The 23,520-nt window shown below is 37.9% G+C and overlaps 1 protein-coding gene across 1 annotated transcript in view; it reads left to right on the top strand.

Annotated features, from left to right (window-relative positions):
* Nucleotides 1-23,520, top strand: part of PTPN4 (protein tyrosine phosphatase non-receptor type 4) — a 290,817-nt gene that overhangs the window by 72,730 nt on the left and 194,567 nt on the right. Inside the window, exon 3 of the mRNA XM_090279321.1 lies at nucleotides 21,346-21,453. Coding sequence (XP_090135447.1) covers nucleotides 21,346-21,453 — 108 coding nt within the window. The remainder of the gene's footprint in view (nucleotides 1-21,345; nucleotides 21,454-23,520) is intronic.

Below are 23,520 nucleotides of genomic sequence, written 5' to 3'. Positions count from 1 at the left end.
CATTGTGCAGATGTACCACAGTTTTTTGATCCACTCATCTACAGATGGGCACTTAGGTTGTTTCCAGCACTTAGCTATTGTAAACAGTGCTGCAATGAACATAGGGGTGCATAAGTTCTTTTGAATTGGTGTTTCAAGATTCTTCGGGTATAATCCTATTAGTGGAGTCGCTGGTTCAAAAGGCAGTTCCATTTTTAATTTTTTGAGGTAATTCCATATTGTTTTCCATAGTGTCTGCATTCCCACCAACAGTGCAGTAGGGTTCCTGTTTCTCCACATCCTCGCCAGCACTTGTTGTTTGTTGACTGGTGTAAAATGGTATCTCATTGTGGTTTTTATTTGCATCTCCCTGATGGCTAATGGTGTTGAGCATTTTTTCATGTATCTATGGACCTTCTGTATGTCCTCTTTGGAGAAGTGTTTGTTCAGGTCCTTTGCCCATTTTTTAATTGGGTTGTTTATTTTCTTGATGTTGAGTCGTATAAGCTCTTTATATATTTTGGAAATCAGTCCCCTGTCTGTGATGTCATTGGCAAATATGTTTTCCCATATGGTTGGTTTCCTTTTCATCTTGCTGATGTTTTCTTTTGCTGAGCAGAAACTCTTTAGTTTGATGTAATCCCATTTGTTTATTTTTTTTCTTTATTTCTCTTGCTTTAGGAGATGTATCCGTGAAGTAATTGTTACGTGAGATATCTGAAATTTTCTTGCCTATGTTTTCCTCTAGGACTTTTATGGTGTCATGGCTTACATTTAAGTCTTTGATCCATCTTGAGTTTATTCTTGTGTGTGGTGTAAGTTGGTGGTCTAGTTTCATTTTTTTGCAAGTCCCTATCCAGTTCTCCCAGCACCATTTGTTAAAGAGGCTCTTCTCACTCCATTTTATGTTCCTTCCCCCTTTATCAAATATTAGTTGACCATAGAGGCCTGGGTTTATTTCTGGACTCTCTATTCTGTTCCACTGATCTATATGTCTGTTCTTATGCCAGTACCAGACTGTTTTGATCACAGTGGCTTTGTAGTATTGTTTGATATCTGGTGTTGTGATTCCTCCTGCTGTGTTCTTCTGTCTCAAGATTGCTTTTCCTATTCGGGGTCTTTTTTGGTTTCATATGAATTTTTGGAGTATTTGTTCTAGGTCAGTGAAATATGTCATTGGTATTTTAATAGGGATTGCATTGAATCTGTAAATTGCTTTGGGTAGTATGGCCATTTTGTTGATGTTGATTCTTCCCATCCAAGAACATGGTATTTGATTCCATTTATTTGTGTCTTCCTTAATTTCTTTCTTCAATGTTATGTAATTTTCAGAGTACAGGTCTTTTATCTCTTTGGTTAAGTTTATTCCTAGGTACTTTATTTTTCTTGTTGCTATAGTAAATGGTATTTTCCTTTTTGTCTCTGTCTCCGATATTTTATTGTTGGTGTACAGAAATGCCTTAGATTTCTGTATATTTATTTTGTACCCTGCGATTTTGCCAAATTCACTTATTATATTGAGTAGTCTTTTAGTGGAGTTTATAGGATTTTCTAGGTATACTATCATGTCATCTGCATATAATGATAGTTTTACTTCTTTCCCAATTTGGATGCCTTTTATTTCTTTTTCTTGTCTGATGCTGTGGCTAGGACTTCCAACACTATGTTGAATAGGAGTGGAGAGAGTGGACAACCTTGTCTAGTTCCTGAATTCAGGGGGAATGCTTTTAGTTTTTGTCCATTGAGTATGATGTTGGCCTCAGGCTTCTCATATATAGCCTTGATTATGTTAAGGTATGCTCCCTCTATTCCGATTTTGCTGAGTGTTTTTATTGCACATCTTGATGAATGTTAATGTGCACTTGAAAAGAATGTCTGTTCTCTTGTTGGAAGAGTTCTATAAATGTCTGTTAGCTTAAGTCGATTCAGTGTTTTTACATCCTTGCTGATTTTGTTTACTTTGCTCTATCAGTTATTCAAGAAGTATTAAAGTCTTCAACTATAATTGTGCATTTTAACATTTGTGTATTTTTCAGTTATATTAGTTACACTTCATTTATTTGTATTATCCCTTTAGTTGGCATTACTCACTTATGATTTTTATTTATTCTTGGTGAGTTGACTCTTTTATCATTATGTAATGTCCATTTTTTATCCCTAGTCCTTTTCCTTGTTCCGACATCTATTTTGATTCATAGTACACTCCATCTTCCATTTGAGTAGTGTTTATATGCTATATTTCTTTTCGTTATTTTTACTATTGCTATAAAAATACAGAATAATATGTTTCTTATAGAGTATAATTTCATCTTTTTAAACATACAATTTAATTTGACAGTTAATGTCTTTAAGTTTAATGAAATTATTAAATTTCTTGAATGTAGTCCTTCCATTAAAATCTTTTTTGTTTCTCCCTTCTGTTTTATGTCCCCCCCAGCCTTTCTATTTATTTGTTTGTTTGTTTATTTGTTTATTTTTATATTTAAGTATACTTTATTGATTTTGCTGTCTCAGTTGTCCCAATTTCTTACCCCTTGGCTCCCCACCACCTAGTACCCACCTTCCCTCCAGCAATTCCATGACCACTTAGTTCATGTCCATGGGTCGTGCATATAAGTTCTTTGGCTTCACCCTTTCCTGTATTATTCTTAACTTACCCCTGTCTATTTCGTACCTACCAATTATGCTTCTTAGTCCCTGCACCATTTCCCCATCTCTCCCTCTTCCCCCTCCCAGCTGATAACCCTCCAAATGATCCCCATACCTATGATTCTCTTCCTATTCTGGTTGTTTGCTTAGTTTGTTTTTGTTTTTATTTTTTTAGATTTGGTTGTTGATAGTTGTGAGTTTGTTGTCATTTTAATGTTCATAATTTTGATCCTCTTTTTCTAAATAAATCCCTTTAACATTTCATATAGTAATGGCTTGGTGCTGGTAAATTCCTTTAGCTTTACCTTGTCTGGGAAGCACTTCATCTGCCCTTCCATATTAAATGATAAATTTGCTGGATAGAGTAATCTTGGTTGTAGGTCCTTGCTTTTCGTCACCTTGAATACTTCTTGCCAGTCCCTTCATGCCTGCAAAGTTTCTTTTGAGAAATCAGCTGATAGTCTTATAGGAACCCCTTTGTAGGTAGCTCTCATATTTTCTCTTGCAGCTTTTAAGATTCTCTCTTTATCTTTAACCTTTGGCATTTTTTTTATATAGTTACATTTTTTTAAGAGTAGTTTTTATTTTACTTTTTATTTATTTTTAGAGAGAGAAGTAGGGAGGGAGAAAGAAAGGAAGAGAAAAATCAATGTTTGCCTCTTGTGTGCCCCCATCTGGGGACCTGGCCCACAATCCAGGCATGTGCCTTGACCAGGAATTGAACCAGCGACCCTTTGGTTCTCAGGCCAGCGCTCAATCCACTGAGCCACAGCAGCCAGGGCTAACCTTTGACATTTTAATTATGATGTGTCTTGGTGTGATCCTCTTCAGATCTAGCTTGTTTGAAACTCTCTGTGCTTCCTACACTGGTATCCAGATTTGGGAATTTTTTCATTATCATATTTTCACGTAAGTTTTCAATTTCTTGCTCTTCCTCTTCTCCTTCTGGCATCCCTGTGATTCACATGTTGGTATGTTTACAGTTGTCCCAGAGGTTCCTAAACCGCTCATTTTTTTCAATTCTTGTTTCTTCATTCTGTCCTGGTTGACTGGTTATTTCTTCCTTATATTCCAAATCATTGATTTGAACCCTGTCTTCCTTCCCTTCACCATTGGTTTTGTGTGCATTTTTCCTTTGTTTCACTTACCATAGCCTTCACTTCTTCTCTTACACGTTTACCCTACTCAACCATATCTGTCAAGTCTGTGAGTATCTTTATCACCAGTGTTTTGAACTCTGCATTCGTTAGGTTGGCTATCTCCTCCCTGCTTAGTTCTTCCACTCCTTCTTTTACGCCATACTTCTCTGTCTCCTGAGCTTGACAGGCTCTTGTGTTTGACTCTGTGTCTTAGGTAGAGCTGTCACACCTGTTACATTGAAAGGGGCGGAGCCTTAGGTACTTGTCAATGCAGGGTGACCTGTTTCACCACGTTGTGGTGCTGTATGTGAGGGCGGGGTTGAGAGGGAACAATGCTGCTTGCTCAGCACTTGCCCCTTTTCCAGGCACTTCTCCAGCTTTCCATATGGAACTGGCGACTCTCTAGCTGTTGCCCTGGCCATGGTTCCCAGAGTGGGTGGGTCTGCAGATGTTCTAGGATTGTGGGGGCCCTCTAAACAAATGGACTCTGCAGAGATACCAGCAGCTTCTTCCGCCACCCGAAACCCCACTGTTTTTCAGTCAGAAGCAGTGAGGCTTTATTTTTCCTGGCACTGGAACCGTGAGCTGCACAGTCTGGCCTGGTATTGGGAACGCTTCCCATGTGTCTCTTTCTACTTTTTTTTAATGTGTAACTGCACTTTCCGCTTGCTGGCCCCAGCTTCTGCCACTGCCACCACCACACCACGTCCTCTCCACCCTGGCTATGCACTTCCTGCCTGTCAGGATGCATATTTCTTCTTTATATATTTTTTTGTTGAACTTCCATGCAGCTCTATTTTCTGGAACTTTTGTTTGTCTTCAGTTTTGAGGTAGTTGTATTCCTTCTTAGTTATGGAGGTGTAACAGAACCCACGGGCTGCCTCAGTTGAAACAGAACTCACGGGCTCTTCAGTTATGAGGGGCCCGATTACCCACTGCCAGAAGTATAACTCAATACCAAAGTTCGGTGAAAAGAAAAAGAATGTTTATTTAAAGGTTATACAGATTTTTAGATTATCGGTGGATGTCTGCCATCAAGTTTTATTTTCTTTAAAACGCCCACAAACTCACAGTTCTGCCTCCAAAAAGTCAGAGATACAGTTTTCCTACTCCCCAGACACAGTTCAGTTTTACCAGCAGCTCCCAATCATTCAAGCCTTACTGGGGAGGTTTTTGCCCATGTTGCAGTGCTCTCTAGATCTTAATTCAGAACTACATGGAGTTCCCAGCCTCCTTGTAAAGTGCATGGATCTCTCCTCTCTGCAAACCGCGTGGAGGATCTCTCCTCCCTCTCAAATGGCTGCCGCCTTATTTTTAAATCCCTGACCGTGGCCTGTGATGCAATGGGCAGGATAACCGGTTCTGACCATCCACAGAACCTTGCACAGGTCCTGTATGCTCTTTCCTCACCATTCTATGGTCAAAACCCCTCCCATCTCCTTGGGGCCTTGGAAGAAACAAACCATTTGCATAACTAAGACACTAGCTACCAGCCATAGATATGCAAAGGCATCTTGAAAGCTGTCCCCTTACCCCATCCCCCAACCACAAGCTCTGGGGAATTCGGGGGTACCCCATTCTGTAACACCTAGGCATGTTATAAGTTTTGCTTTCAAAGGCAATGCATATTTTAATACTGAGATGGAAAGCATACTCATTAAATTCCTGCTTCCTGAAATGAGTCTCAATAATTTTACTGAACTGACTTATTTTTATGACTACATAATTGAGTCAATGTAATATGGAGTAGTCTACCAACTTTGCTTCTGGATACAACAATTCCATATCAAGATCATGCTTCAGGGATTCCATCGTATTCCTACTTCGGAGGAATCAGCTAACAACCTCTCAGATTCCTTAGATCAGGCACGAGAGACTTCCATACCCTATATAGGCAGGGACCACCCGGCTCTTGTTATCAAGAAGCAGTTACTAAAGACTGACCTTTCTCCCTGTGACCCCTAAAAGATTTGAGAGATGGAAGTCTCTGGAGAGGGGAACGGGACAGGCTAGTAAGCCTCGTCAAGAGGAGTAGGGACACTGAGATGAATAGCTAAATAACCGAGCAGTTTACAGCCATCTCGTCGGCAGCCGTCCGTCTCGAAAAACGATGGTGTAGCTTCTTAAGAATCTATCTGCACCGCCGAGAATGGCTGTGCAGTCCAACTCGGGAGTGACACGGTATCTGTTTCCTCCCGTGTTGAATCAACATCTTGCGATGACGCTGGAGTGTCCTCTCCAGTGAAGCTGAAGCTACAGAGCCTGGGCAGGGTGATATGGAGGGTCTGCTGTTGCCCATGCAGCAGACCCCCCCTCTCTTCGCAGCTGAAGGGTCCAAGGGAAAGACGGAGTCAATACAGCTTGGCTTCAGGTGCGCCGCAGGAGTTGCCGGTGTTGACTACAACGTCAAACCGCCTTAGGGACTCCGGCTCTGGATTTTCTGTCGGGGTTTACTCCCTTAGCCTTTCCCCTGAAGAGGTATGCCGCAAGGCAGCGGAGGTTTTTTGGAGTCAGAGTTTTCCTTCTCTGATGTGCCCTGACTGGAAGATCGAACCAGCGACACTTAGCTCGCAGGCCGACGCTCAATCCACTGAGCCAAAACCAGCCAGGACATACAGCCATCTAGTAAATAGCAAAATATCGTATCTTCCCTAACCAAGGACATTTAAGAATAAATCATTTCCACTTTTTCCCCTTGCAACTAGAAGATAAATAGTTTAAATCACACCACTCTGGGAAATAGATAACAGAAATCCAATTAGTGCTACCTGTACTGACCACACCCAAGGACAGATGAAGTTAAGGGAATAAATCTCTTTTGGCATATCAGCACAGAGCTGCTGCATATTCTCTTGAGATCCTCCTTTAAGAGGTCTCTTAAACCCCAAGCCTTTAAAACCCTTAAGACATATTGGTACAAAGAGATCTGTTCAGACCACTGGGGAAGAGTAGGGGAGAGGCTGTAGGAGGAGGTTGCCCAAGACAATGGTAAACAGTCTAGGAGGGGATTGGCTGAAAAGCTGAATGCCTCTGGAGTACATGGAATTATGGGCCAGAAGATTTAAAATAGAAGAAGGGCTCTCAGGCTGTCTTCCTGGAGGATGCCTGGGTAATTGTGCTGCAGCTGCCTGCATTTCCCAAAGGGTGGTAGAAGGAACTCCCGGTGCAGCCTGGGGATAGGGCTGGCCTGGCAGGGGATGGCAGCATTATTCTTCTTCGGGTGTTCTAGAGGGGATGGGCTCTGAGGCAGAAGCCTGCTATTGTTTATTTTTATTTATTTTATTTTTCTCTTACAGTTGTCCCATTCCCCCACTATTGCTCCTCCACCCCCGACCCCCAGTCAATCCCCACCCTGTTGTCATGTCCCTGGGTCATTTATAAAAGTTCCTTGATTAGACTCTTCCCCTTCTTTCCCCCTTCTCCCCCTCCCTACTCTCTTCTGGTCACTGTCAGTTTGTTCCTTGTTTCCATGCCTCCGGTTCTGTTTTGCTAGTTTGTTGTTTTGTTTATTAGGTGAGATCATATGGTATTTGTCTTTAGCCGCCTAGCATACTTCACTAAGCATAATGCTCTCCAGTTCCATCCGTGTTGTTGCAAAAGGTAAGAGTTCTTTCTTTCTGCTGCGTAGTATTTCATTGTGTAAAAGAAGACTTCCATTCTTCCAAAATTGTATAGCTTTTGTATCTTATGCTATTTTAGTTGGTAAACTAATATGATAGAAATAAGATAATTAAAAACTAACAGGGGGAATGATAGGAGAACTCAGGATTTAAAGATTTTAGCCTTAATTGATAGGCTTAAGTGACCTAAAGCATGTGGAAAGCTGTTATTCGAAATTGTGTAGCGTTTGAATACAGACTTGTTTCCTTTATTACTAAACATTTGCCTCTGGAATTTTGCCTAGAGGGTGGAGGCAGGGAGTAGGACCCCACTTGCTGTTTGGTAACAAAACGACCCAGCACATATTCACCTTCCCATACTCTCTTTCCCAGGAGCATGCCCACACCTTTCCTCTTCACCTCTTCTTTCCAGTCACATTACTTTTACCTCTCTCCTAAGCTTCAAGGACCCTTCTTTTGCCTCTGTAACTTGTTCCCTGAGCCCATTTCTTTCAAGGCTTCTTCTTCTTTTGCCTCTGAAACTTTCTAAATAAACTTCTTCGTATAGTTTGAAAAAAAAAAAGTAATGAATATTTTAAATAGTTTAGCCTAAGAAGATAGTTCTAATATACTTATACAGCTATTTACTTACTTTTTTGTTTGTTTGTTTGCTTAAAGTTTCATATCTTCTCCTGGTATTATTTTCTTTCAGTGAAGAAATTCTTCAGCATTTCTTTTAGAGCAAATCTTCTGTCAGTAAATTCTCTTAATTTTCCTTTATGTGAGAGTGTTTTGAGTCACTTTCATAACTGAAGGATACTTTCAATGGATTTAGAATTATGGGTTGATAGATTTTTTTTTTCCTGTTCCTTAATATTGTAGGTTAGCTTTTTGGTGACTTCCATAGTTTCTATTCTAATTCTACAGTCATTCAAATAATTGTTTCCCTAAATGAAATGTTTTCTTTAGGTCTCTTTTAAGATTTTTTAAAAATTTGTGTTTTGTTTACAGCAGTTTGATATTGATCGGTCTGGGCATGGTTTATTAAACTGAGATTTTTGAATCTTTTAATATTTCTTTCATTAAATTTGGATATTTTCCAGCCATTACTGCTTTTTTTTTAAAAAAAAATGTTTATTGATTTTCTTTTTTTTCCTTTTTTCTTTTTTGAGAGAAACATCAATGTGTGGTTGCTTCTTGTGCACTCCAGACTGGGGACCTGGCCCACAACCAAGGCATGTGCCCTGATTGGGAATCGAACCAGCAGCCCTTTTGTTCGCAGGCCCATCACTCAATCTACTGAGCCACACCAGCCAGGGCCAGCCATTACTTCTTTAAATATGTTTTCTGAACCAGTTTTTTTTTTCTTTTCACCTTCAGAAACTTCAGTAATATGATTTTTAAAATTTTAAATGGTCTCGTAGGTCCCTGAGTTCTGTTAATTTTAATAAATGTTCTTTTTATTTCAGAATATATATTTTATTCATTTACTTTCAAATTAACTGACTGAATAATTACTCTGCTATGTAGCCCAGTCAGTGAGTTTTTAATTGTAGATAATGTGTTTTTCAGTTCTAAAATTTCTATTTCATTCTTTTTTATAGTTTCTGTTTTTTGCTTAGAATTCCTATATAGTTCTTCATTTTGAGAGTACTCACCTTCCTTATTCAGCAGATAGTTATAATAACTACGTTAAAGTCTTGGTCTGATAATTCCAACATCTGATTGATCTCAATGTGTTCATTAATTGACTCTCTTTTCCTTTGAAAATTATTCATATTGTTCTTAATGTAGCAAGTGATCTTTTAATTATATTCTGGACATTTTAGAAAGTTATGTTGTCTCATTAAAATCTATTATATAGGGACTTCCGGCCAAGATGGAGGCTTAGGCGGACACGCTAAGTCTCCCTTTACAACTAGAGAGGAATACAACTACTTCAAAACAAAGGATAACTAGAAATTCCAGAAAATAAAACTACACGGAAGCCCAACATATCAACATATGAAGTTATAAACCAGCGGTGCCATTCGGGCAGGTAAGAGTTAAAGAGGGCAAAGCTGTTTGCGGAGCAGCGGGGGGCGAAAAATCCCGGCGGCAGTCAAGCCCCTGGCAGTGCGCGACCCCAGCGCTGGGGAGAGCGGCCACCGCATCGCCTTGAACAGTGAGGCCCAGGGGGGCGGGAGGACGGATCCCGGTCTCCTAGCTGAATAACTGTGTGAATCCATTTTGGACCCCCGCCCCCAAAGAAAGAAAGCACCACAGGGCTGCGAAATAGGTCGCAGACAGGCGCCGGTCGCTGACTTGTGACGCCAAACGGCGCCGGTCGCTGGGTCATTACGAGTACACAGGCACTGCCCCCGACAGCCGGCCCAAGAAAACAAAACGCATCTGTCAAAATGTGGCAGACAACTATAGAAATACCGGTGACACAGCTCACCAGGCAGCAGATAGAGAACCTGACAGATGAACAGATAAGAAACCTATCAGAGGCTCAGTTCTGGGCCATTGTTATCAGGTGGCTTACAGAATTCACAAAAGAGCAGGAAAAAGATAAGAAAGAAGCGAAAAACTTTCATAACGAAAGGAACAAAACCGCATACGAGACAGATGGTGAGGGAAAAAAATCCAGAGTTCATTTCAACAAACTGGAATATGGAGAAGGAACAAGCAGTCAACCAATGCAGCGAGAGGAAATGGGAAGCAACAATGAGAGGATCAGAAACCTCTGGGACAGCTATAAAAGGCCCAACATAAGAATCATTGGTTTGCCAGAGAATGAGGAAGATGAACTAGAACTTGAAAAATTGAGTGAAAATATAATAAAGGAGAACTTCCCAGACTTGGGGAAGGGAATAGACTTGCAGGTCCAGGAAGCAAGGAGAGTTCCCAAGAGACTGGACCCAGGGAGAACCACTCCAAGACACATTATAATCAAAATGTCAAAAATTAAAGATAAAGAGAGAATCTTAAAAGCAGCAAGAGAGAAGAAAAGAATTATGTACAAAGGGGTCCCAATTAGACTATCAGCAGACTTCTCAAGGGAAACCCTACAGGCAAGAAGGGACTGGCAAGAAATATTCAAAGTAATGAAAATCCAAAACCTACAACCACGAATACTCTATCCAGCGAAATTGTCATTCAGAATAGAAGGACAGAGAAAGTGTTTCCAGGACAAAATAAAACTGAAAGAGTTCATTAGATCCAAACCACTGTTATATGAGATGTTAAAGGGACTGGTTTAAAAAACAGAAGCTAAGGAGATGAAACAAAGGCAAACTAAATAGGCAACGAGAGTGGAAAAGGAACCGTGGGTACGGGAAGCATATTGGGGGGAGGTCAACAGGGAGGGGGAATAGGGAAAGGGAGGGAGATGATATAGGAATTGGGGATCAAGGTAGGAGGGAATGGAATAGACGGAGAGAGGTTGGGAGGAACTGTATGCACAACTAATGGACATAATCTAAAAGGGGGGGACAACTGGAGGGAGGGGGGCCACCGGGTGGAGGGGAGCAGAGGGAAGGGAAATTGGCACAAATGTAATATTTTAATCAATAAAACACATTAAATCTGAAAAAAAAAATCTATTATATAATGTTGATTTTGTTGTTTTTACTGTTTTTTTAGCCAAAGATTATGTTGGTGCTCAAATTTTGTCTCATTGTTTTCTGGGTAATGGTTCCAATGTCAATTCAGTGCTGTTTAGGTTTGACCTTCATGTGCGGCATTTGAGCTTATATTGTAGTTAAGTTTTGTAGGCATGGCAGTGCTTCTTTGGATGTATTCTGCATATGTACAGCTTTGGCATGAGTCCAGGACTTGTGTTGATTTATATTCTTCAGGTTTTTCTCCACAATGTCTCCCAGTGACCAGTTTTCGTAGTTATGTTACAGAACCCCTGGGCTGCTCCAGTTGAAAACAAACCCACGGGCTCTTTAGTTAGGGGCCCGATTGCCCGCCGCCAAAATTATAACTCTCAATACCAGAATTTGGTGAAAAGAAAAAGAATTGTTTATTTAACAGTTATATAGATTTAGTTATTTGCAGATTTCTGTTGTTAAGTCTTATGCTCTTTAAAATACCCACAAACACATATCCTTGCCTCCCCCCCTTCCAAACCAGGCTAGTTTTAGCAAAGTCAGAGAAACTGTTTCCCTACTTTCCAAACACAGTTCAGCTTTACCAGCAGCTGCCAATCATTCAATCTGATTGGGGAGGTCCTTTCTGTGCTGTGGTGCCCTCCAGCTCTCAATGCAGAACCACCTGGATTCTCAGCCTCCTTGCAAACTGCCTTCTTCCTGCAAACCGCGTGGATCTTCTCTCCTTCTCAGAACTGCATGGTGAGAGCCTCTTAACGCAGCCTGGAGACCCCTTCTCCAAGCCACATGGAGAAGGCCCCTTCACCAAGCCACGTGGAGGGAGCACACGAGAGAGCGAGAGAGCGAGAGCGAGCGCGAGCGTGCCAGAGAGAGAGTCAGAGCGCCAGAGCCAGAGCGCGAGTGAGAACCCGAGTCTGAGAGCGAGAGAGTCAGAGTGAGAGCACGAGCGAGAGTCCGAGCACCAGAGCCAGAGCGCGAGTGAGAGCCCGAGCGTGCCAGAGAGAGTCTGAGAGCGAGAGTCTGAGAGAGTCTCAGAGTGAGAGCATGAGCGAGAGCCAGAGAGAGTCTGAGAGAGAGTCTCAGAGTGCCAGTGAGAGCCAGAGCCTGAACGAGAGCTTGAGAGAGAGTCCCAGCTAAAATGTCTGCAGCTGCTTATATATCCCTGACTGCGTCATCTGACGCAGTGGGCGTTGCAAACAGTTCTGACCATTCACAGAACCTTATGTAGGCTCTGTGTGCTTTCCATACCGTCCCCTGGTTCAAGACTCCTCCCATCTGCCTGAGGCTTTGGATGCATTAAAGCCATTTTGCATAAGAAAGACAGTAGCCACCAGCCTCAGGCATGTGGAAGCATTTGAAAAGCTGCTTACTTCTCCCCATCCCCCAGCAGCAAACTCTGGGGATTTTTGGACTCCCCTGTTTCTGTAACAGTTATTTTGGCCAGGAGGAGGACGTTCTCTCAGAGCTTCAGACTTCTGTGTTGTTGTGCAGTCCTGCAGGATTGGGGCTGCCATGGAATATAGTGCTGAGAAGAAAATGGGAAAAACAAAACAGATATTATTCCCTATTCTTAAAAAGAAAATAGGTTCCTTTTTTCTGTTTTTTTCCCTCCTTATGCAAAGAGATGGGTGTTCTCTTGAGGCCATGCCATTCCATGACTGGGACTACCCCTGAGGCAAAGCTGGTGGAGACAAAAAAAGAATGGTGCTTCCTACACATATTCTCCAGTTTACAGGGTTCCTTTTCTGGTCCTCTTATCAGAAAAATTGGGTTTCCTTTATCTCTTATGCTTCCCATGCCCACTTGCAGTTCCCTAATTCAACCCATCTTTGAGTTAAAGGCATAGGAGATAAAGAAAGTTAAAGGATAGAAAAGAGAACACACAGAAAGTTTACCATACTCCAAATTGTGATTTTTCTTCTCCATATTGCATACTATAATCTGTATTTTAGATTTCCCTTATAATTGCATTTTATGTTTTTGTTTTGAGTCTAGTTGTAATCAGTGGAAAAAATAGCTTGTAGGGTGCTTATTTTATTACATTGGTCTGTACCAGGAATTGAATATAAATCTTCTTTTAACTATGTTACAACAAAGCAAGTTTTTGTTTAGGTTTTTTCCTACTAGCATTCTTGTTTCTATAAAATGACACTTGACTTACCTCCTGCTTCTCCTGCTTGTCAATGTTTTCCATCTTTCTACTTGCTAAACCTAGATGCCCCATGAACATGCTTTTATTTTTAATAGGTTTGAATAATATTTAAGATATATTTCAGTATGTAAGAAACAAGGAAATAGTGACTCCCAAACCAGTAGAAAATCAGTAATAACAAAGGGCAAATGTAATTAAAGGGTCTCTGAGAAGGGAGTTGACAGCATTAGCATATTTACAAATCACAATAAGGGCATTTAGATGATCGATTTAGATTGTAACTCCGGCGTAACCAGTAATGGAGAAATGGGGAAGAAGGAGAGGAATGGGGGAGCTAATCGCGTTATGGTGGGGAAGCTAATCAATTTCACTTTAGGGTGGGGCACTTTACTATAAAACCAGCTTTCTTTGTCTACTTTGCCTGCACATTCTCCTGGCTGAGGGTGCGCCCCACTCTGCAGGCTCGTGAATAAACGCCTCGCTTTGCTGCTCAAGTCCTGTGTCCCGGTTTTTATTGTGAGCGTTTCTCACAAGTAGAAATAACACTTTTTCATATATCCCAGTTTGGATAATTCTACTGATATATAGCTTTACTCATTTTTAGTTTTGTATAAATAACTATTAAGAAATGCTGATCTTTCATATTAATGCTATATTATTTTCTCAGAGTGTTACCGAACAGCAGTTGGGGTCCCGCTGCCTGCTGCCACCCTCTAGGCAGAACTCCAGAGGCAAAGGTTTGGTGATAAAGGAAAGGAGTCTATTCGGAAAGTTTCACAGTTTTGGAATAACAGCTTTTCCACATGCATTATTAGTCAGTATCAATTAAGGCTAATATCTTTAATTCCTTAGTTATAGCTTTAATCCCTTAAGCCAATCAATTAAGGCTTCTTTTTAATACCTGAGTTCTGTCATTCCCCCTGTTAGTTTTTAATTATTTTATTTCTATAGGGTTAGTTTACAAACTAAAATAACGTAAGATACAAAAGCTTCACAATTTTGGAAGAATGGCAGGCTTCTACTTCAGAACCCATCCCACTAGAACACCCAAAGAAAAATAACCCTGCCACCCTGTCAGGCCAGCCTGATCATAGGCTGCGCCTGAGTTCCTTCCAATCCAAAATATCGTCCTTTAGGAAACGCAGGCAGCTGCAGCACGATCACCCCAGGCATCCTTGAGGAAGAAGAGAGGAACCATTGAGTCTGAGAGACTTCTTTTGTTTCAAATCTTCTAGCCCATAATTCCAGGCACTCTGGTGGCATTTAGCTTCTCAGCAAATCCTGTCCTAAGCTGTTTACCATAGCTTCTTCTGTTAGCCTCCTCCTACTCCCCACCCAGTGAACACATCAGATCTCTATCAGTTATGTATAATCCTTTTGAGATATTGCTAAATTCCATCTGCTAATATTTCACATCTATATTCCTGAGAGGGGTATATGTCTGTACTTTTCTGTTTTGAACTGTCTTTGTCTTTGATAAGGATAATAATACTGATTTCATAGAATGGGTTGGTTTTCTGGAGATAGATGAAGTAGAATTATTCTTAATTCTTATTTAAATGTTTTCTAGAATTCTCCAGTGAAATCATTGGACTCAGAAAATTTTATTTTGGGGGAGGTGTTTTCTTGTAATTATTTTATTAAAAATAATAGCCCTGGATGGTATGACTCCATTGGAGCATTGTCCTGTAATTGAAAGGTTTCGAGTTCAGTTACCTGTCAGGGCACATATTGTACCTAGATTGTGGCCCTGGTCCAGGAGTGTAGGGAAGCCAATCTATCAATGTTTCTCTTTCTCTAAAAAGCAATGGAAAAATGTCATTCGGTGAGAATTAATTAATTACACAGCTATTCAAAATATCTTTCATAGTAGGTGAATTTTAGTATGTTTTTCCTTTTTGAGGACTTAGTTTATTTCATCCAAGTTGTCATATTTATGTGTTTAGATATTTTTGGAGTGTGTAGTGATAGCCTCGGTTTTAATTTTGTAATTGGTAATTTGTTTCTCCTCTCCCTGTTATTTAAATTTACCCTTGCTAGGAATTTATCAATTTTATTGATCTTTTCAAAGTACCAGATTTTCATAGATTTCTGCTCTTAACTGTATTACTTCCTTCTATTTATTTTGTTCTTTTTTTCTAGTTTTATTCAGGAGGGAATTTAGGCTTGATTTGAGACCTTTTATTCCTAATGTAAACACTTAAGTTTCTAAATTTTCCTTCTAGCACTGCTTTGACTGTATCCCACAGCCAGACTTTGATATGTTGATTTTTTTTTCAGTTTATTATATTTTTTTTTATTTCTCTGAGTACTGTTTATCTTGTGGATTATTTAGAAATGTATTTTTAAATTTCTTAGTATTTAGTTTCCAAATTTTTCTTCTTCTGGTACTGTTGTCTATTCTGATTTCATTATGGTTATAGAGCACACTATATGATTTTAGTTGTTTTCAAATTGGTATGGTTTGTTTTATGTCCCAGGATATGGCCTGTCTTGTGAATGTTCCATAGATACTTGAAAAGAATGAGTGTTTTGTTGAGTAGAGTATTCTATAAATGTCCCTTAGATCCTATGTGTTGATATATGACTTCCATATTCTTTCAGTTGAATAATTCCACCAATTACTAAATTATTGATATTTCTATTCATATTTGTTCCTTTTTTATTTTATTTTCATTCCATTAATTTTTGTTTTATTTTCCTGCTATGTTCTTTTGTGCATGAACATATAATGTTTGGCCCTCCCTACCCCCCACTCCCACACTACCCCCTCAGTAAAAATATTTGCTTTAAAATCTTTTTAAAATTAGTATTTCATGATACATCTTTTTTTTGTCCCTTTGCTTTCAACTTACATATACCATTGTATTTGAAGTCAGTTTTTTTTAGATAATATACAGTTGGGTCATGTTTTTTTCCTACTCTACCAGTCTCTGCCTTTTATTTAAGTATTTAGGCCCTTTACTTTTATGTAATTATTTATATGTTAGAACTTTCTGGTTGTTATATTCTTTTATTTCTTTTCCTGCCTTTCTAGTAGATCATGTAAATGTCAGGGCAGCCTTGCTCTGAGAAATCACCCGGAGACCACTGTGGGATCAGGGAATGGGTTTATTGAGGGAAAGGGGTGAGGGGGTAAAAGGGAGAGGCAGCTCCCAGACCAATTCAAGGGCCTGTAGGAGCAAGGGGAATGGGAAGCAAGGGAACGGGGAATGGGGACTCCCGGTCCTCCTCGTGGGCCCATAGGATTTCTACCCGCACTTCTGCAGGCATTTTTTTATACTTGTCAACCACTCAACTACACATTAGGGTGAGGGTGAGTTTGCTTATCAACATATTCAGTAGGTCATTTACATCTCATGCTTCCCCCCCCCCCCTTAGGCTCCCCGCCATACACACACCAGGTTAGTTAACATCGGGCTAGGTCCGTTACCATTTCCCCTGGGAATGGTTTCAGTCCATCAGCATATCCTTTGGGAACAGCTAAGTCCAGGACCAGGTTGATTAGCATATACCAAAAGTCCAGGTGTGCATTCTAGCTGCCTCCATATTCTGACAGTAAACATTTTATAGAATTTAATTTTTATTTATTTTAGTATTTTCAAGAGTATATAGCTTTTTGGAGGGGGTTTGCTCATTGTTACATTTTACATATATAAATTATCATAGTATATTAGCAACCACATTTTAGTACCTTAAATGAGACCTACCATTAGGGGTCTTTACCTTCTCCCCTTCATAATAGTCTCAATTTTTTTTTTCTATATATATCAGGCAGCATACCAGGTAAAGTTAAAATTTTTGCTTTAACCATCAAACATAATTTAATCCTTAAAGAGATGCATTGACTTTTATATTTTCCCTAATTCCTCTAATTCCATTGCTCTTTTCTTTTTCTGTTTTTCCATCTTTTTAAATTTTATTTCATTTCTGGTTGAAGAACTTCTTTTGGGCATTTTTTTAGTGATGGTCTGTTGGTGATACCTTCCCTTAAATTTTCCTTTTTCTGAGAATGACATTATTCTTCATTTCTATAAAATATTTTCTATTAATAGGAAATTCTGGGTTGACAATGCCTTTTTTTCCAGCACCTGGAATATGTGGTACCACTTCCTTCTGGTCTTATGGTTGCAGATGAGAAGTCTGTTCTAAATCAAATTGTATTCTATAGCTCAATTTCTAAATATTTTTCTAGTTGCTTTCAATTTTTTTTCTTTTGTTTTCAGTAGTTTGATTATGATATGTCTTGGAGTAGATTTGTTTGAATTCATTTTGTTTAGAATTCACTTGAATTCTTGAATCCTGTTTTTGCTTTTTGTCAAATTTGTAAAAATTTCAGCTCGTATTTTCTCAAATATTTTATCATTCTGAAACTCTCTTTTAGGGATCTAGTAATGTAATTGTTATATCTTTTTTCATTGCCCCACGGGTCTCTGAGGGTCTGGTCATTTTCTTTTTCTTTTTTCCAGTCTATTTTCTTTGTGTTGTTTAGATTGGTCTATTGACCTGTCTTGAAATTCACTGAATCTCATCTTCATTCTTCTCTTGAGTACATCCAGTCAGCTTTTATTTTTATTACTGTTTTTTCCAGTTGTATAATTTTTATTTAGTTCTTCTATATCTTTTAATTTATTGCAGAAATATTCTCCTTTTTTCACCTTTAAAATAAAAATAAAAATGAAAAAAACAAAACAAAACCCAGCATTCATAATGGCTTATTGAAACATTTTTATGATGCTGCTTCAAAATCCTGATCAGGCAACAGCATCTTAGTCCTGTCAGTGTTGTTTGACATCTGTTGATCGTTTCTTCTCATTCTTATTTCAGTCGAGATTTTTTCCTGCTCTTTTTATGATGAGCGGTTTTAGGTAATATCCTGGATACTTTGGGTACTATGAGACTCAAAATAACATTCAGTCTGTTTTATTTCAGGAAGTCACCCTGCTAATATACAAGTCCTGGTCTGCTTTTGTAGGTTGTGGTTCTAATGACGATTTGGTATCCAGAACCTGTGTATTACTGTTCTGGTCAACTTCATGTGTGTGTTATCCAGAGACGTGATTGGAAACAATACAGTTATTCCACACTGTAGTTGAGTTTTTAAACCTTTTTCTCTTTTAACTTCGGTCAGTTTTTCACATGTGATTCATTATGTGTATCTGTCTAGGATTTTGTTTCAAGAAAACTCAAAAAGGCTGAGAGAACTACATGTAAGAGCTAAAACTATAAAACTTTTAGAAGAAAATACATAGGTAATTCTTCATAACTTTGAATTTAGCAATGAATTCTTAGATATGACACCAAAAGTACAAGCATCAAAAGAAAAAAAATGAATAAGTTGAGCTTCACAAAAATTAAAATCTTTTGTGTATATCAGTATGTGATCCAGAAAATGAAGAGAGAGCCTACAAAATCGGAGAAAATATTTGCAAATCATTTATTGATAAGGGGTTAGCATCCAGAATATGAAAAGAACTTAGAACTCAAGAGATTATCAACCCAATTTTTTAAATGGGCCAAGGATTTGATTAGACATGTCTTCAAAGACGTACAAATGGTCAACAGACACATGAAAAAAATGCTCAATATCATTAGTTATTATGGAAATACAAATTAAAACCCAGTGAAGTACCACTTCATGCCCATTGGGGTGGCTTTGATCAAAAGAGTAGAAAATGGCAAATGTTGGCAAGTATGTATAGAAATTGAAACTCTCATGCATTGCTGGTGGGACTGTAAAATAGGTACAGCTGCTATAGAAAGGAGTTAAAAAGTTAAACAAAATTTTCATATGGACCATCAATATCACTTCTATGATATGCCTGAAAGAATTGAAAGCAGATGCTCACACACCTGCATACCAGTACTTATGGAAGCATTATTTGTAGTACCAAAAGGTGGAAACAATCCAAATGTCCAATAACTGACAGACAAATTGTGATATTGCCTTATAAATGAAATATTATTTGACCATAAGAAGGAAATAAGGTGTGGATATAATGGTATAACATGGATGAACTTTGAAAACATTATGCTAAGCAAAAGAAGCCAGACACAGGTCACACATTGTTCAATTCCATTTATGTGAAATATGAAGAATAGGTAAATTTAATGTCGTTTTAAATTTTTCTTTTTAGAGAGAGAGGGGAAGGGAGGGAGATAGAGAGGGAGGAAAACTTGGATAGGAGAGAGAAATATTGATCAGTTCCCTGTCATACGCACCCCGACCAGGGACTGAACACACAACCTAGGCAAGTGACCTGACCAGGAATTGAACCGGCTCCCTTTTGCTTTGCAGGATGATGCCAACGAACTGGCAGAATAGGTAAATTTATACAGAAAGCACATTAGTGGTTGCCAGCACCTGGAGGAAGGGGAAGGGATACTGTATTAATTATGGTATTCTTTCAGTGTGATGAAATGTTTTGGAACTAGCTAGACATGATGGTTGTACAATATTGTTAATGTACTAAATGTCATTGAATTGCACACTTTAAAACAGATAATTTTATATGTTTGAATTTTACCTGAAAAGAAATGTAAAGATAGAGAGTTCCCTAGCCAGGCTACCACCTTCTTTGCACTTTTCAAACTTTTTTGTTTAAAAAAAAAATTTTTTTTTAACGTTTCACTTGGCTGGAGTACAGGGAGAAATGGGTCTACTTCATCTTGTCTCTAGAAATTAAAATTATCTTAGTAGCTTTTTAAAAAGGATACTGCTTGATCTCCATCCTGGAGATCAATTTAATGAGAATCGGAGGGGAGTGGGGAGTGGTGAGATGCATCAGTATAAAAAATATTCACAGGTTATTTGAATAGGAACCACCGTTGGAAAGCACTGTTTGAAGTACATACTTCCTACTATTGATGAGTTCTGCAAATAGCCATTTAACTCAGTCTGGCCAGTAACACATAAAGGGAAGCTCTTTGTAAGGTAACCTTACAAGCAAGGTTGTTCATTTAAACATTGTCATGTATGGCTATGAATTTCGAAATTGCTATGAACATCTTGCTTATAGCCTACAAATGCAGTCAATACCAGGAATGCAGATAAGAAAGATGGAAAGAAAGGTTGTATTAGATTACATCTCTCATCTGTTGAATTAGCCAGCTCTGGATTCTGTTGTACCTCTGTACTTTACAATATATGAAATATATATATATGTCCTTATTGTTTCAGCTCTGAGTTTTGATTCTAACTTGTATTTGGATGCTACCAAACTGTTATAGCTAATGAGAGGCAAAATTAGTGATAAAATATACCAGTACTTACTAACATGCTTTTTCTAATACTTATGTAAATAATACTTGAGTGAACATATTGGCATGTGTAGCTTTTTCCCCAAATATTGGATTTTATTTTTCTCTCAGGAGTATAGAAGTAGTCAATATTGTTATTGCTCATACTTACTATTTCTGAGTTGCTTTCCCAACAGATTATATCTATCTATAATATTAGCAGCAATAAGTGCTTTTTATCTTAATTCTCTGGATTTTATTTTTTGGGTGGGTTCATAGTTTTCCACTTTGATTTCTTTTATTACCAAACATGTTTATCATTTCTTCATGCTTTTATTTATTAGTTACATTTTTTAAGGGCATTATCTAGTTGTGCCCTTTCACCACAACTTCATAAGTGTGGGAATTAAGGAATTTATAGTTACTCTTACTAAAACAGCAGGATAATAAATAATGCCTACATGATAGAATTGGTATGAGGTTAAAATGAAATATTCTTCTAAAGTTCTCTGGGTACTGTTGTAATTAAAATATTAATCCTTTATTAGTTTGCTACAAATAATGTTCATTATTGTTTCCCTTTTGTTGTATTATTTATTTTAGACACAAATTTTAAATTGTATATAGTCAAATATGTCACTTTCCAGTCATTTTAAATAATAGGAAAAAACCAATAAGACAAATGATATGGGTATATACATGAGTCAATGTGGCAACAATATAAAATTACAAAAATACCATACTACTCTGAAAGCAGAAGGCATTTTCAATCAGAGGTTTTCCTTATATCTTCATATTTATTATGTAGTCTTTGAACCAGCTTACGTAAAATCAGTTAAGTAGTGTGTAACATGTGAAGTTTTCATTCTCAATAGTCATTGGATAGAAATAGTTGCCAATTTAATAGAAGAGGAGAAAAGTCCAAGAGGTTAAAAATCTTAAAGTGTATGTAGCATATCAGTGTTGATTTCCTTTTATTTTTCTTCTAGAAACATGATCAGGGGCAAGTTCTGTTGGATATAGTCTTCAAACATCTTGATTTGACTGAACGTGACTATTTTGGTTTACAGTTGGCTGATGATACCACAGATAACCCAGTAAGTTTAAGCTGTTGTCTTTCATTTTCATTTTAGTTTTTTTCTTTGTTCTTAATATGAAGTTCTTTCTGATTTATAATGTTCACTGTTCTAGTGAGTTTTTTAAAAAAGATTTAATTTGACTGTTGTGACACAATGGAAGGAGACTTGACTTTGTTTGGAAAACCCAATACAATATACAGATGATATATTATAGAATTGTACACTTGAAATTTGTATAATTTATTAACCAATGTCACCCCAGTAAATTTAATATTTTTTTAAAAAACAGAAAAATAAGAAAGACAAAAACATTGAATTATTAGAGGTAATTCTTTGCTTTTGTTCCTCATTTTCTTAATGTTTTAATCTGTAAGGCTATTTTCATAAGGTTTTTTTTTTATAATTATATGTCAGTCTATAAATCTGATGCCATTTTCTTTATGTGTCTCAGACAACTAAGAAGTAAATCTAATTATACTTAAAAGAGAAAATTGGCATAGATTAAAATACTAATTTAATATTAAAATATTGAAGTAAAATATTTAAAAATATTAATGTACGTATCTTACAATGGCAACATTTGTAAGACAACGAGTCTTACAAAGACTAGCGTTCGTTAATAAGAAATTAGTTTTTTGTGGAATTCATGGTGTAAATTTCACAAATAGGAAGATTCAGTGGAGACTCTCACAAATGAGACAGATTATATTTCAGAGCTCTGCGATTCTTGGGCAGTGTTAAGTTTTTTAGGTTGTTGCTAATCCTCAATAATTGGCAGTCATGATTCTTTATATTAGGAAGATCACATTATAGAAATTGAAGGTAGTGTGTGATGAATAACAGAAATGTTGACTTCTTTGTAAATTTATATGGTTTTACAGTAAGGTCTTTTACAAAAGAATATGATATCCCTTTGACTAGTATAGGAAAATTACTATTTTGAAGGAACATTTTGCATAGTTTAAAAAATAAAAAGCTAGGAGGCTAAAAGAATGGTTCTCTGGATCAATGCTTTAGAAATCCATTTTTGTTTTTTCTTTTAATTTTTATTTATTGATTTGAGAGCAAGAGTAAGGGATGGGGCGAGGGAGAGGTGTTGGTTCCTAGAGAAACATTGATTTGTTGTTCCACTTATTTATGCCTTCACAGTTGATTCTATGTAGTCTGACCAGGGCATGAACCTGCAACCTTGGTGTATTGGGACAGTGCTCTAACCAACCGGGCTACATTGCCAGAGCCTAGAAACCAGTATAAGATCATATTGATAGAATGGCTATAGAAAATACAAATACACAAATTAACTCATATGAGTAGAGTTTCACCCTCCCTCTCTCCTTCCCTCCCTCTCTGTCAAGACCTAGTCTAGAAAGTAAATGTGAAATGTTAAATATTACTTACTCTTGGCATAATTTACTAATTTTTTTTATTGAAAATTGAAAACTATGAGGTTGATGTTGGCAAAACAAAGTAAGGGGCCAGTTAGTCTCAGTGGAAGTGAATCCTTTTATACTGATCTAAAATATAAACAAACCTTCCTCAAACTTTGATGTCTTTACCAGATGACTTAGGCTTCTCAAAGAGCCTAGAGAAACAATGTTATTTCTTGATAAATAAACACATGTGAAAGTGGAAGTGACTAGAAATGTCAATAATGAAACTTTCCAGAAAGATAAATTATAAGCCAGGCAAATATCTGAAAGGTGACTGTTAGACCTCACTATGAGGAGCATTGGGGTTAAAAATAGATAATTCTTAGATTATCTTGCTGACACTGATAGGTCAGACTCTCTTGTCTATTACGTAAGCCTTTCTTTAGATTGATTGGAGAAGTGAAAAGACAACATGAAAACGAGACTGGCTACTTACCACCATGTTTACTGCCATAAGTATGAAAAACCATCATTCCAGAGGAAGTACTCTGGAAGGACAGAGATCACATGTATCGTAAGAGATGAAAATTATATCACATAAATTTGTATACAAGAAAACATTGTTATTCTAAAACAATTACAGCAGGGTGAACGTGGGGAAGCAGAGGTATTTTGAGACAGATTGATTTTTTTGTTCTCACCTACTTTTTCTTAC

This window comes from Furipterus horrens, unplaced genomic scaffold (assembly GCF_987537825.1).
Source record: "Furipterus horrens unplaced genomic scaffold, mFurHor1.1.pri manual_scaffold_1, whole genome shotgun sequence".
Taxonomy (NCBI): Eukaryota; Metazoa; Chordata; class Mammalia; order Chiroptera; family Furipteridae; genus Furipterus; species Furipterus horrens.
The sequence above is the reverse complement of the archived record's forward strand: the minus strand, read 5'-3'. Positions and strand labels throughout refer to the sequence as shown.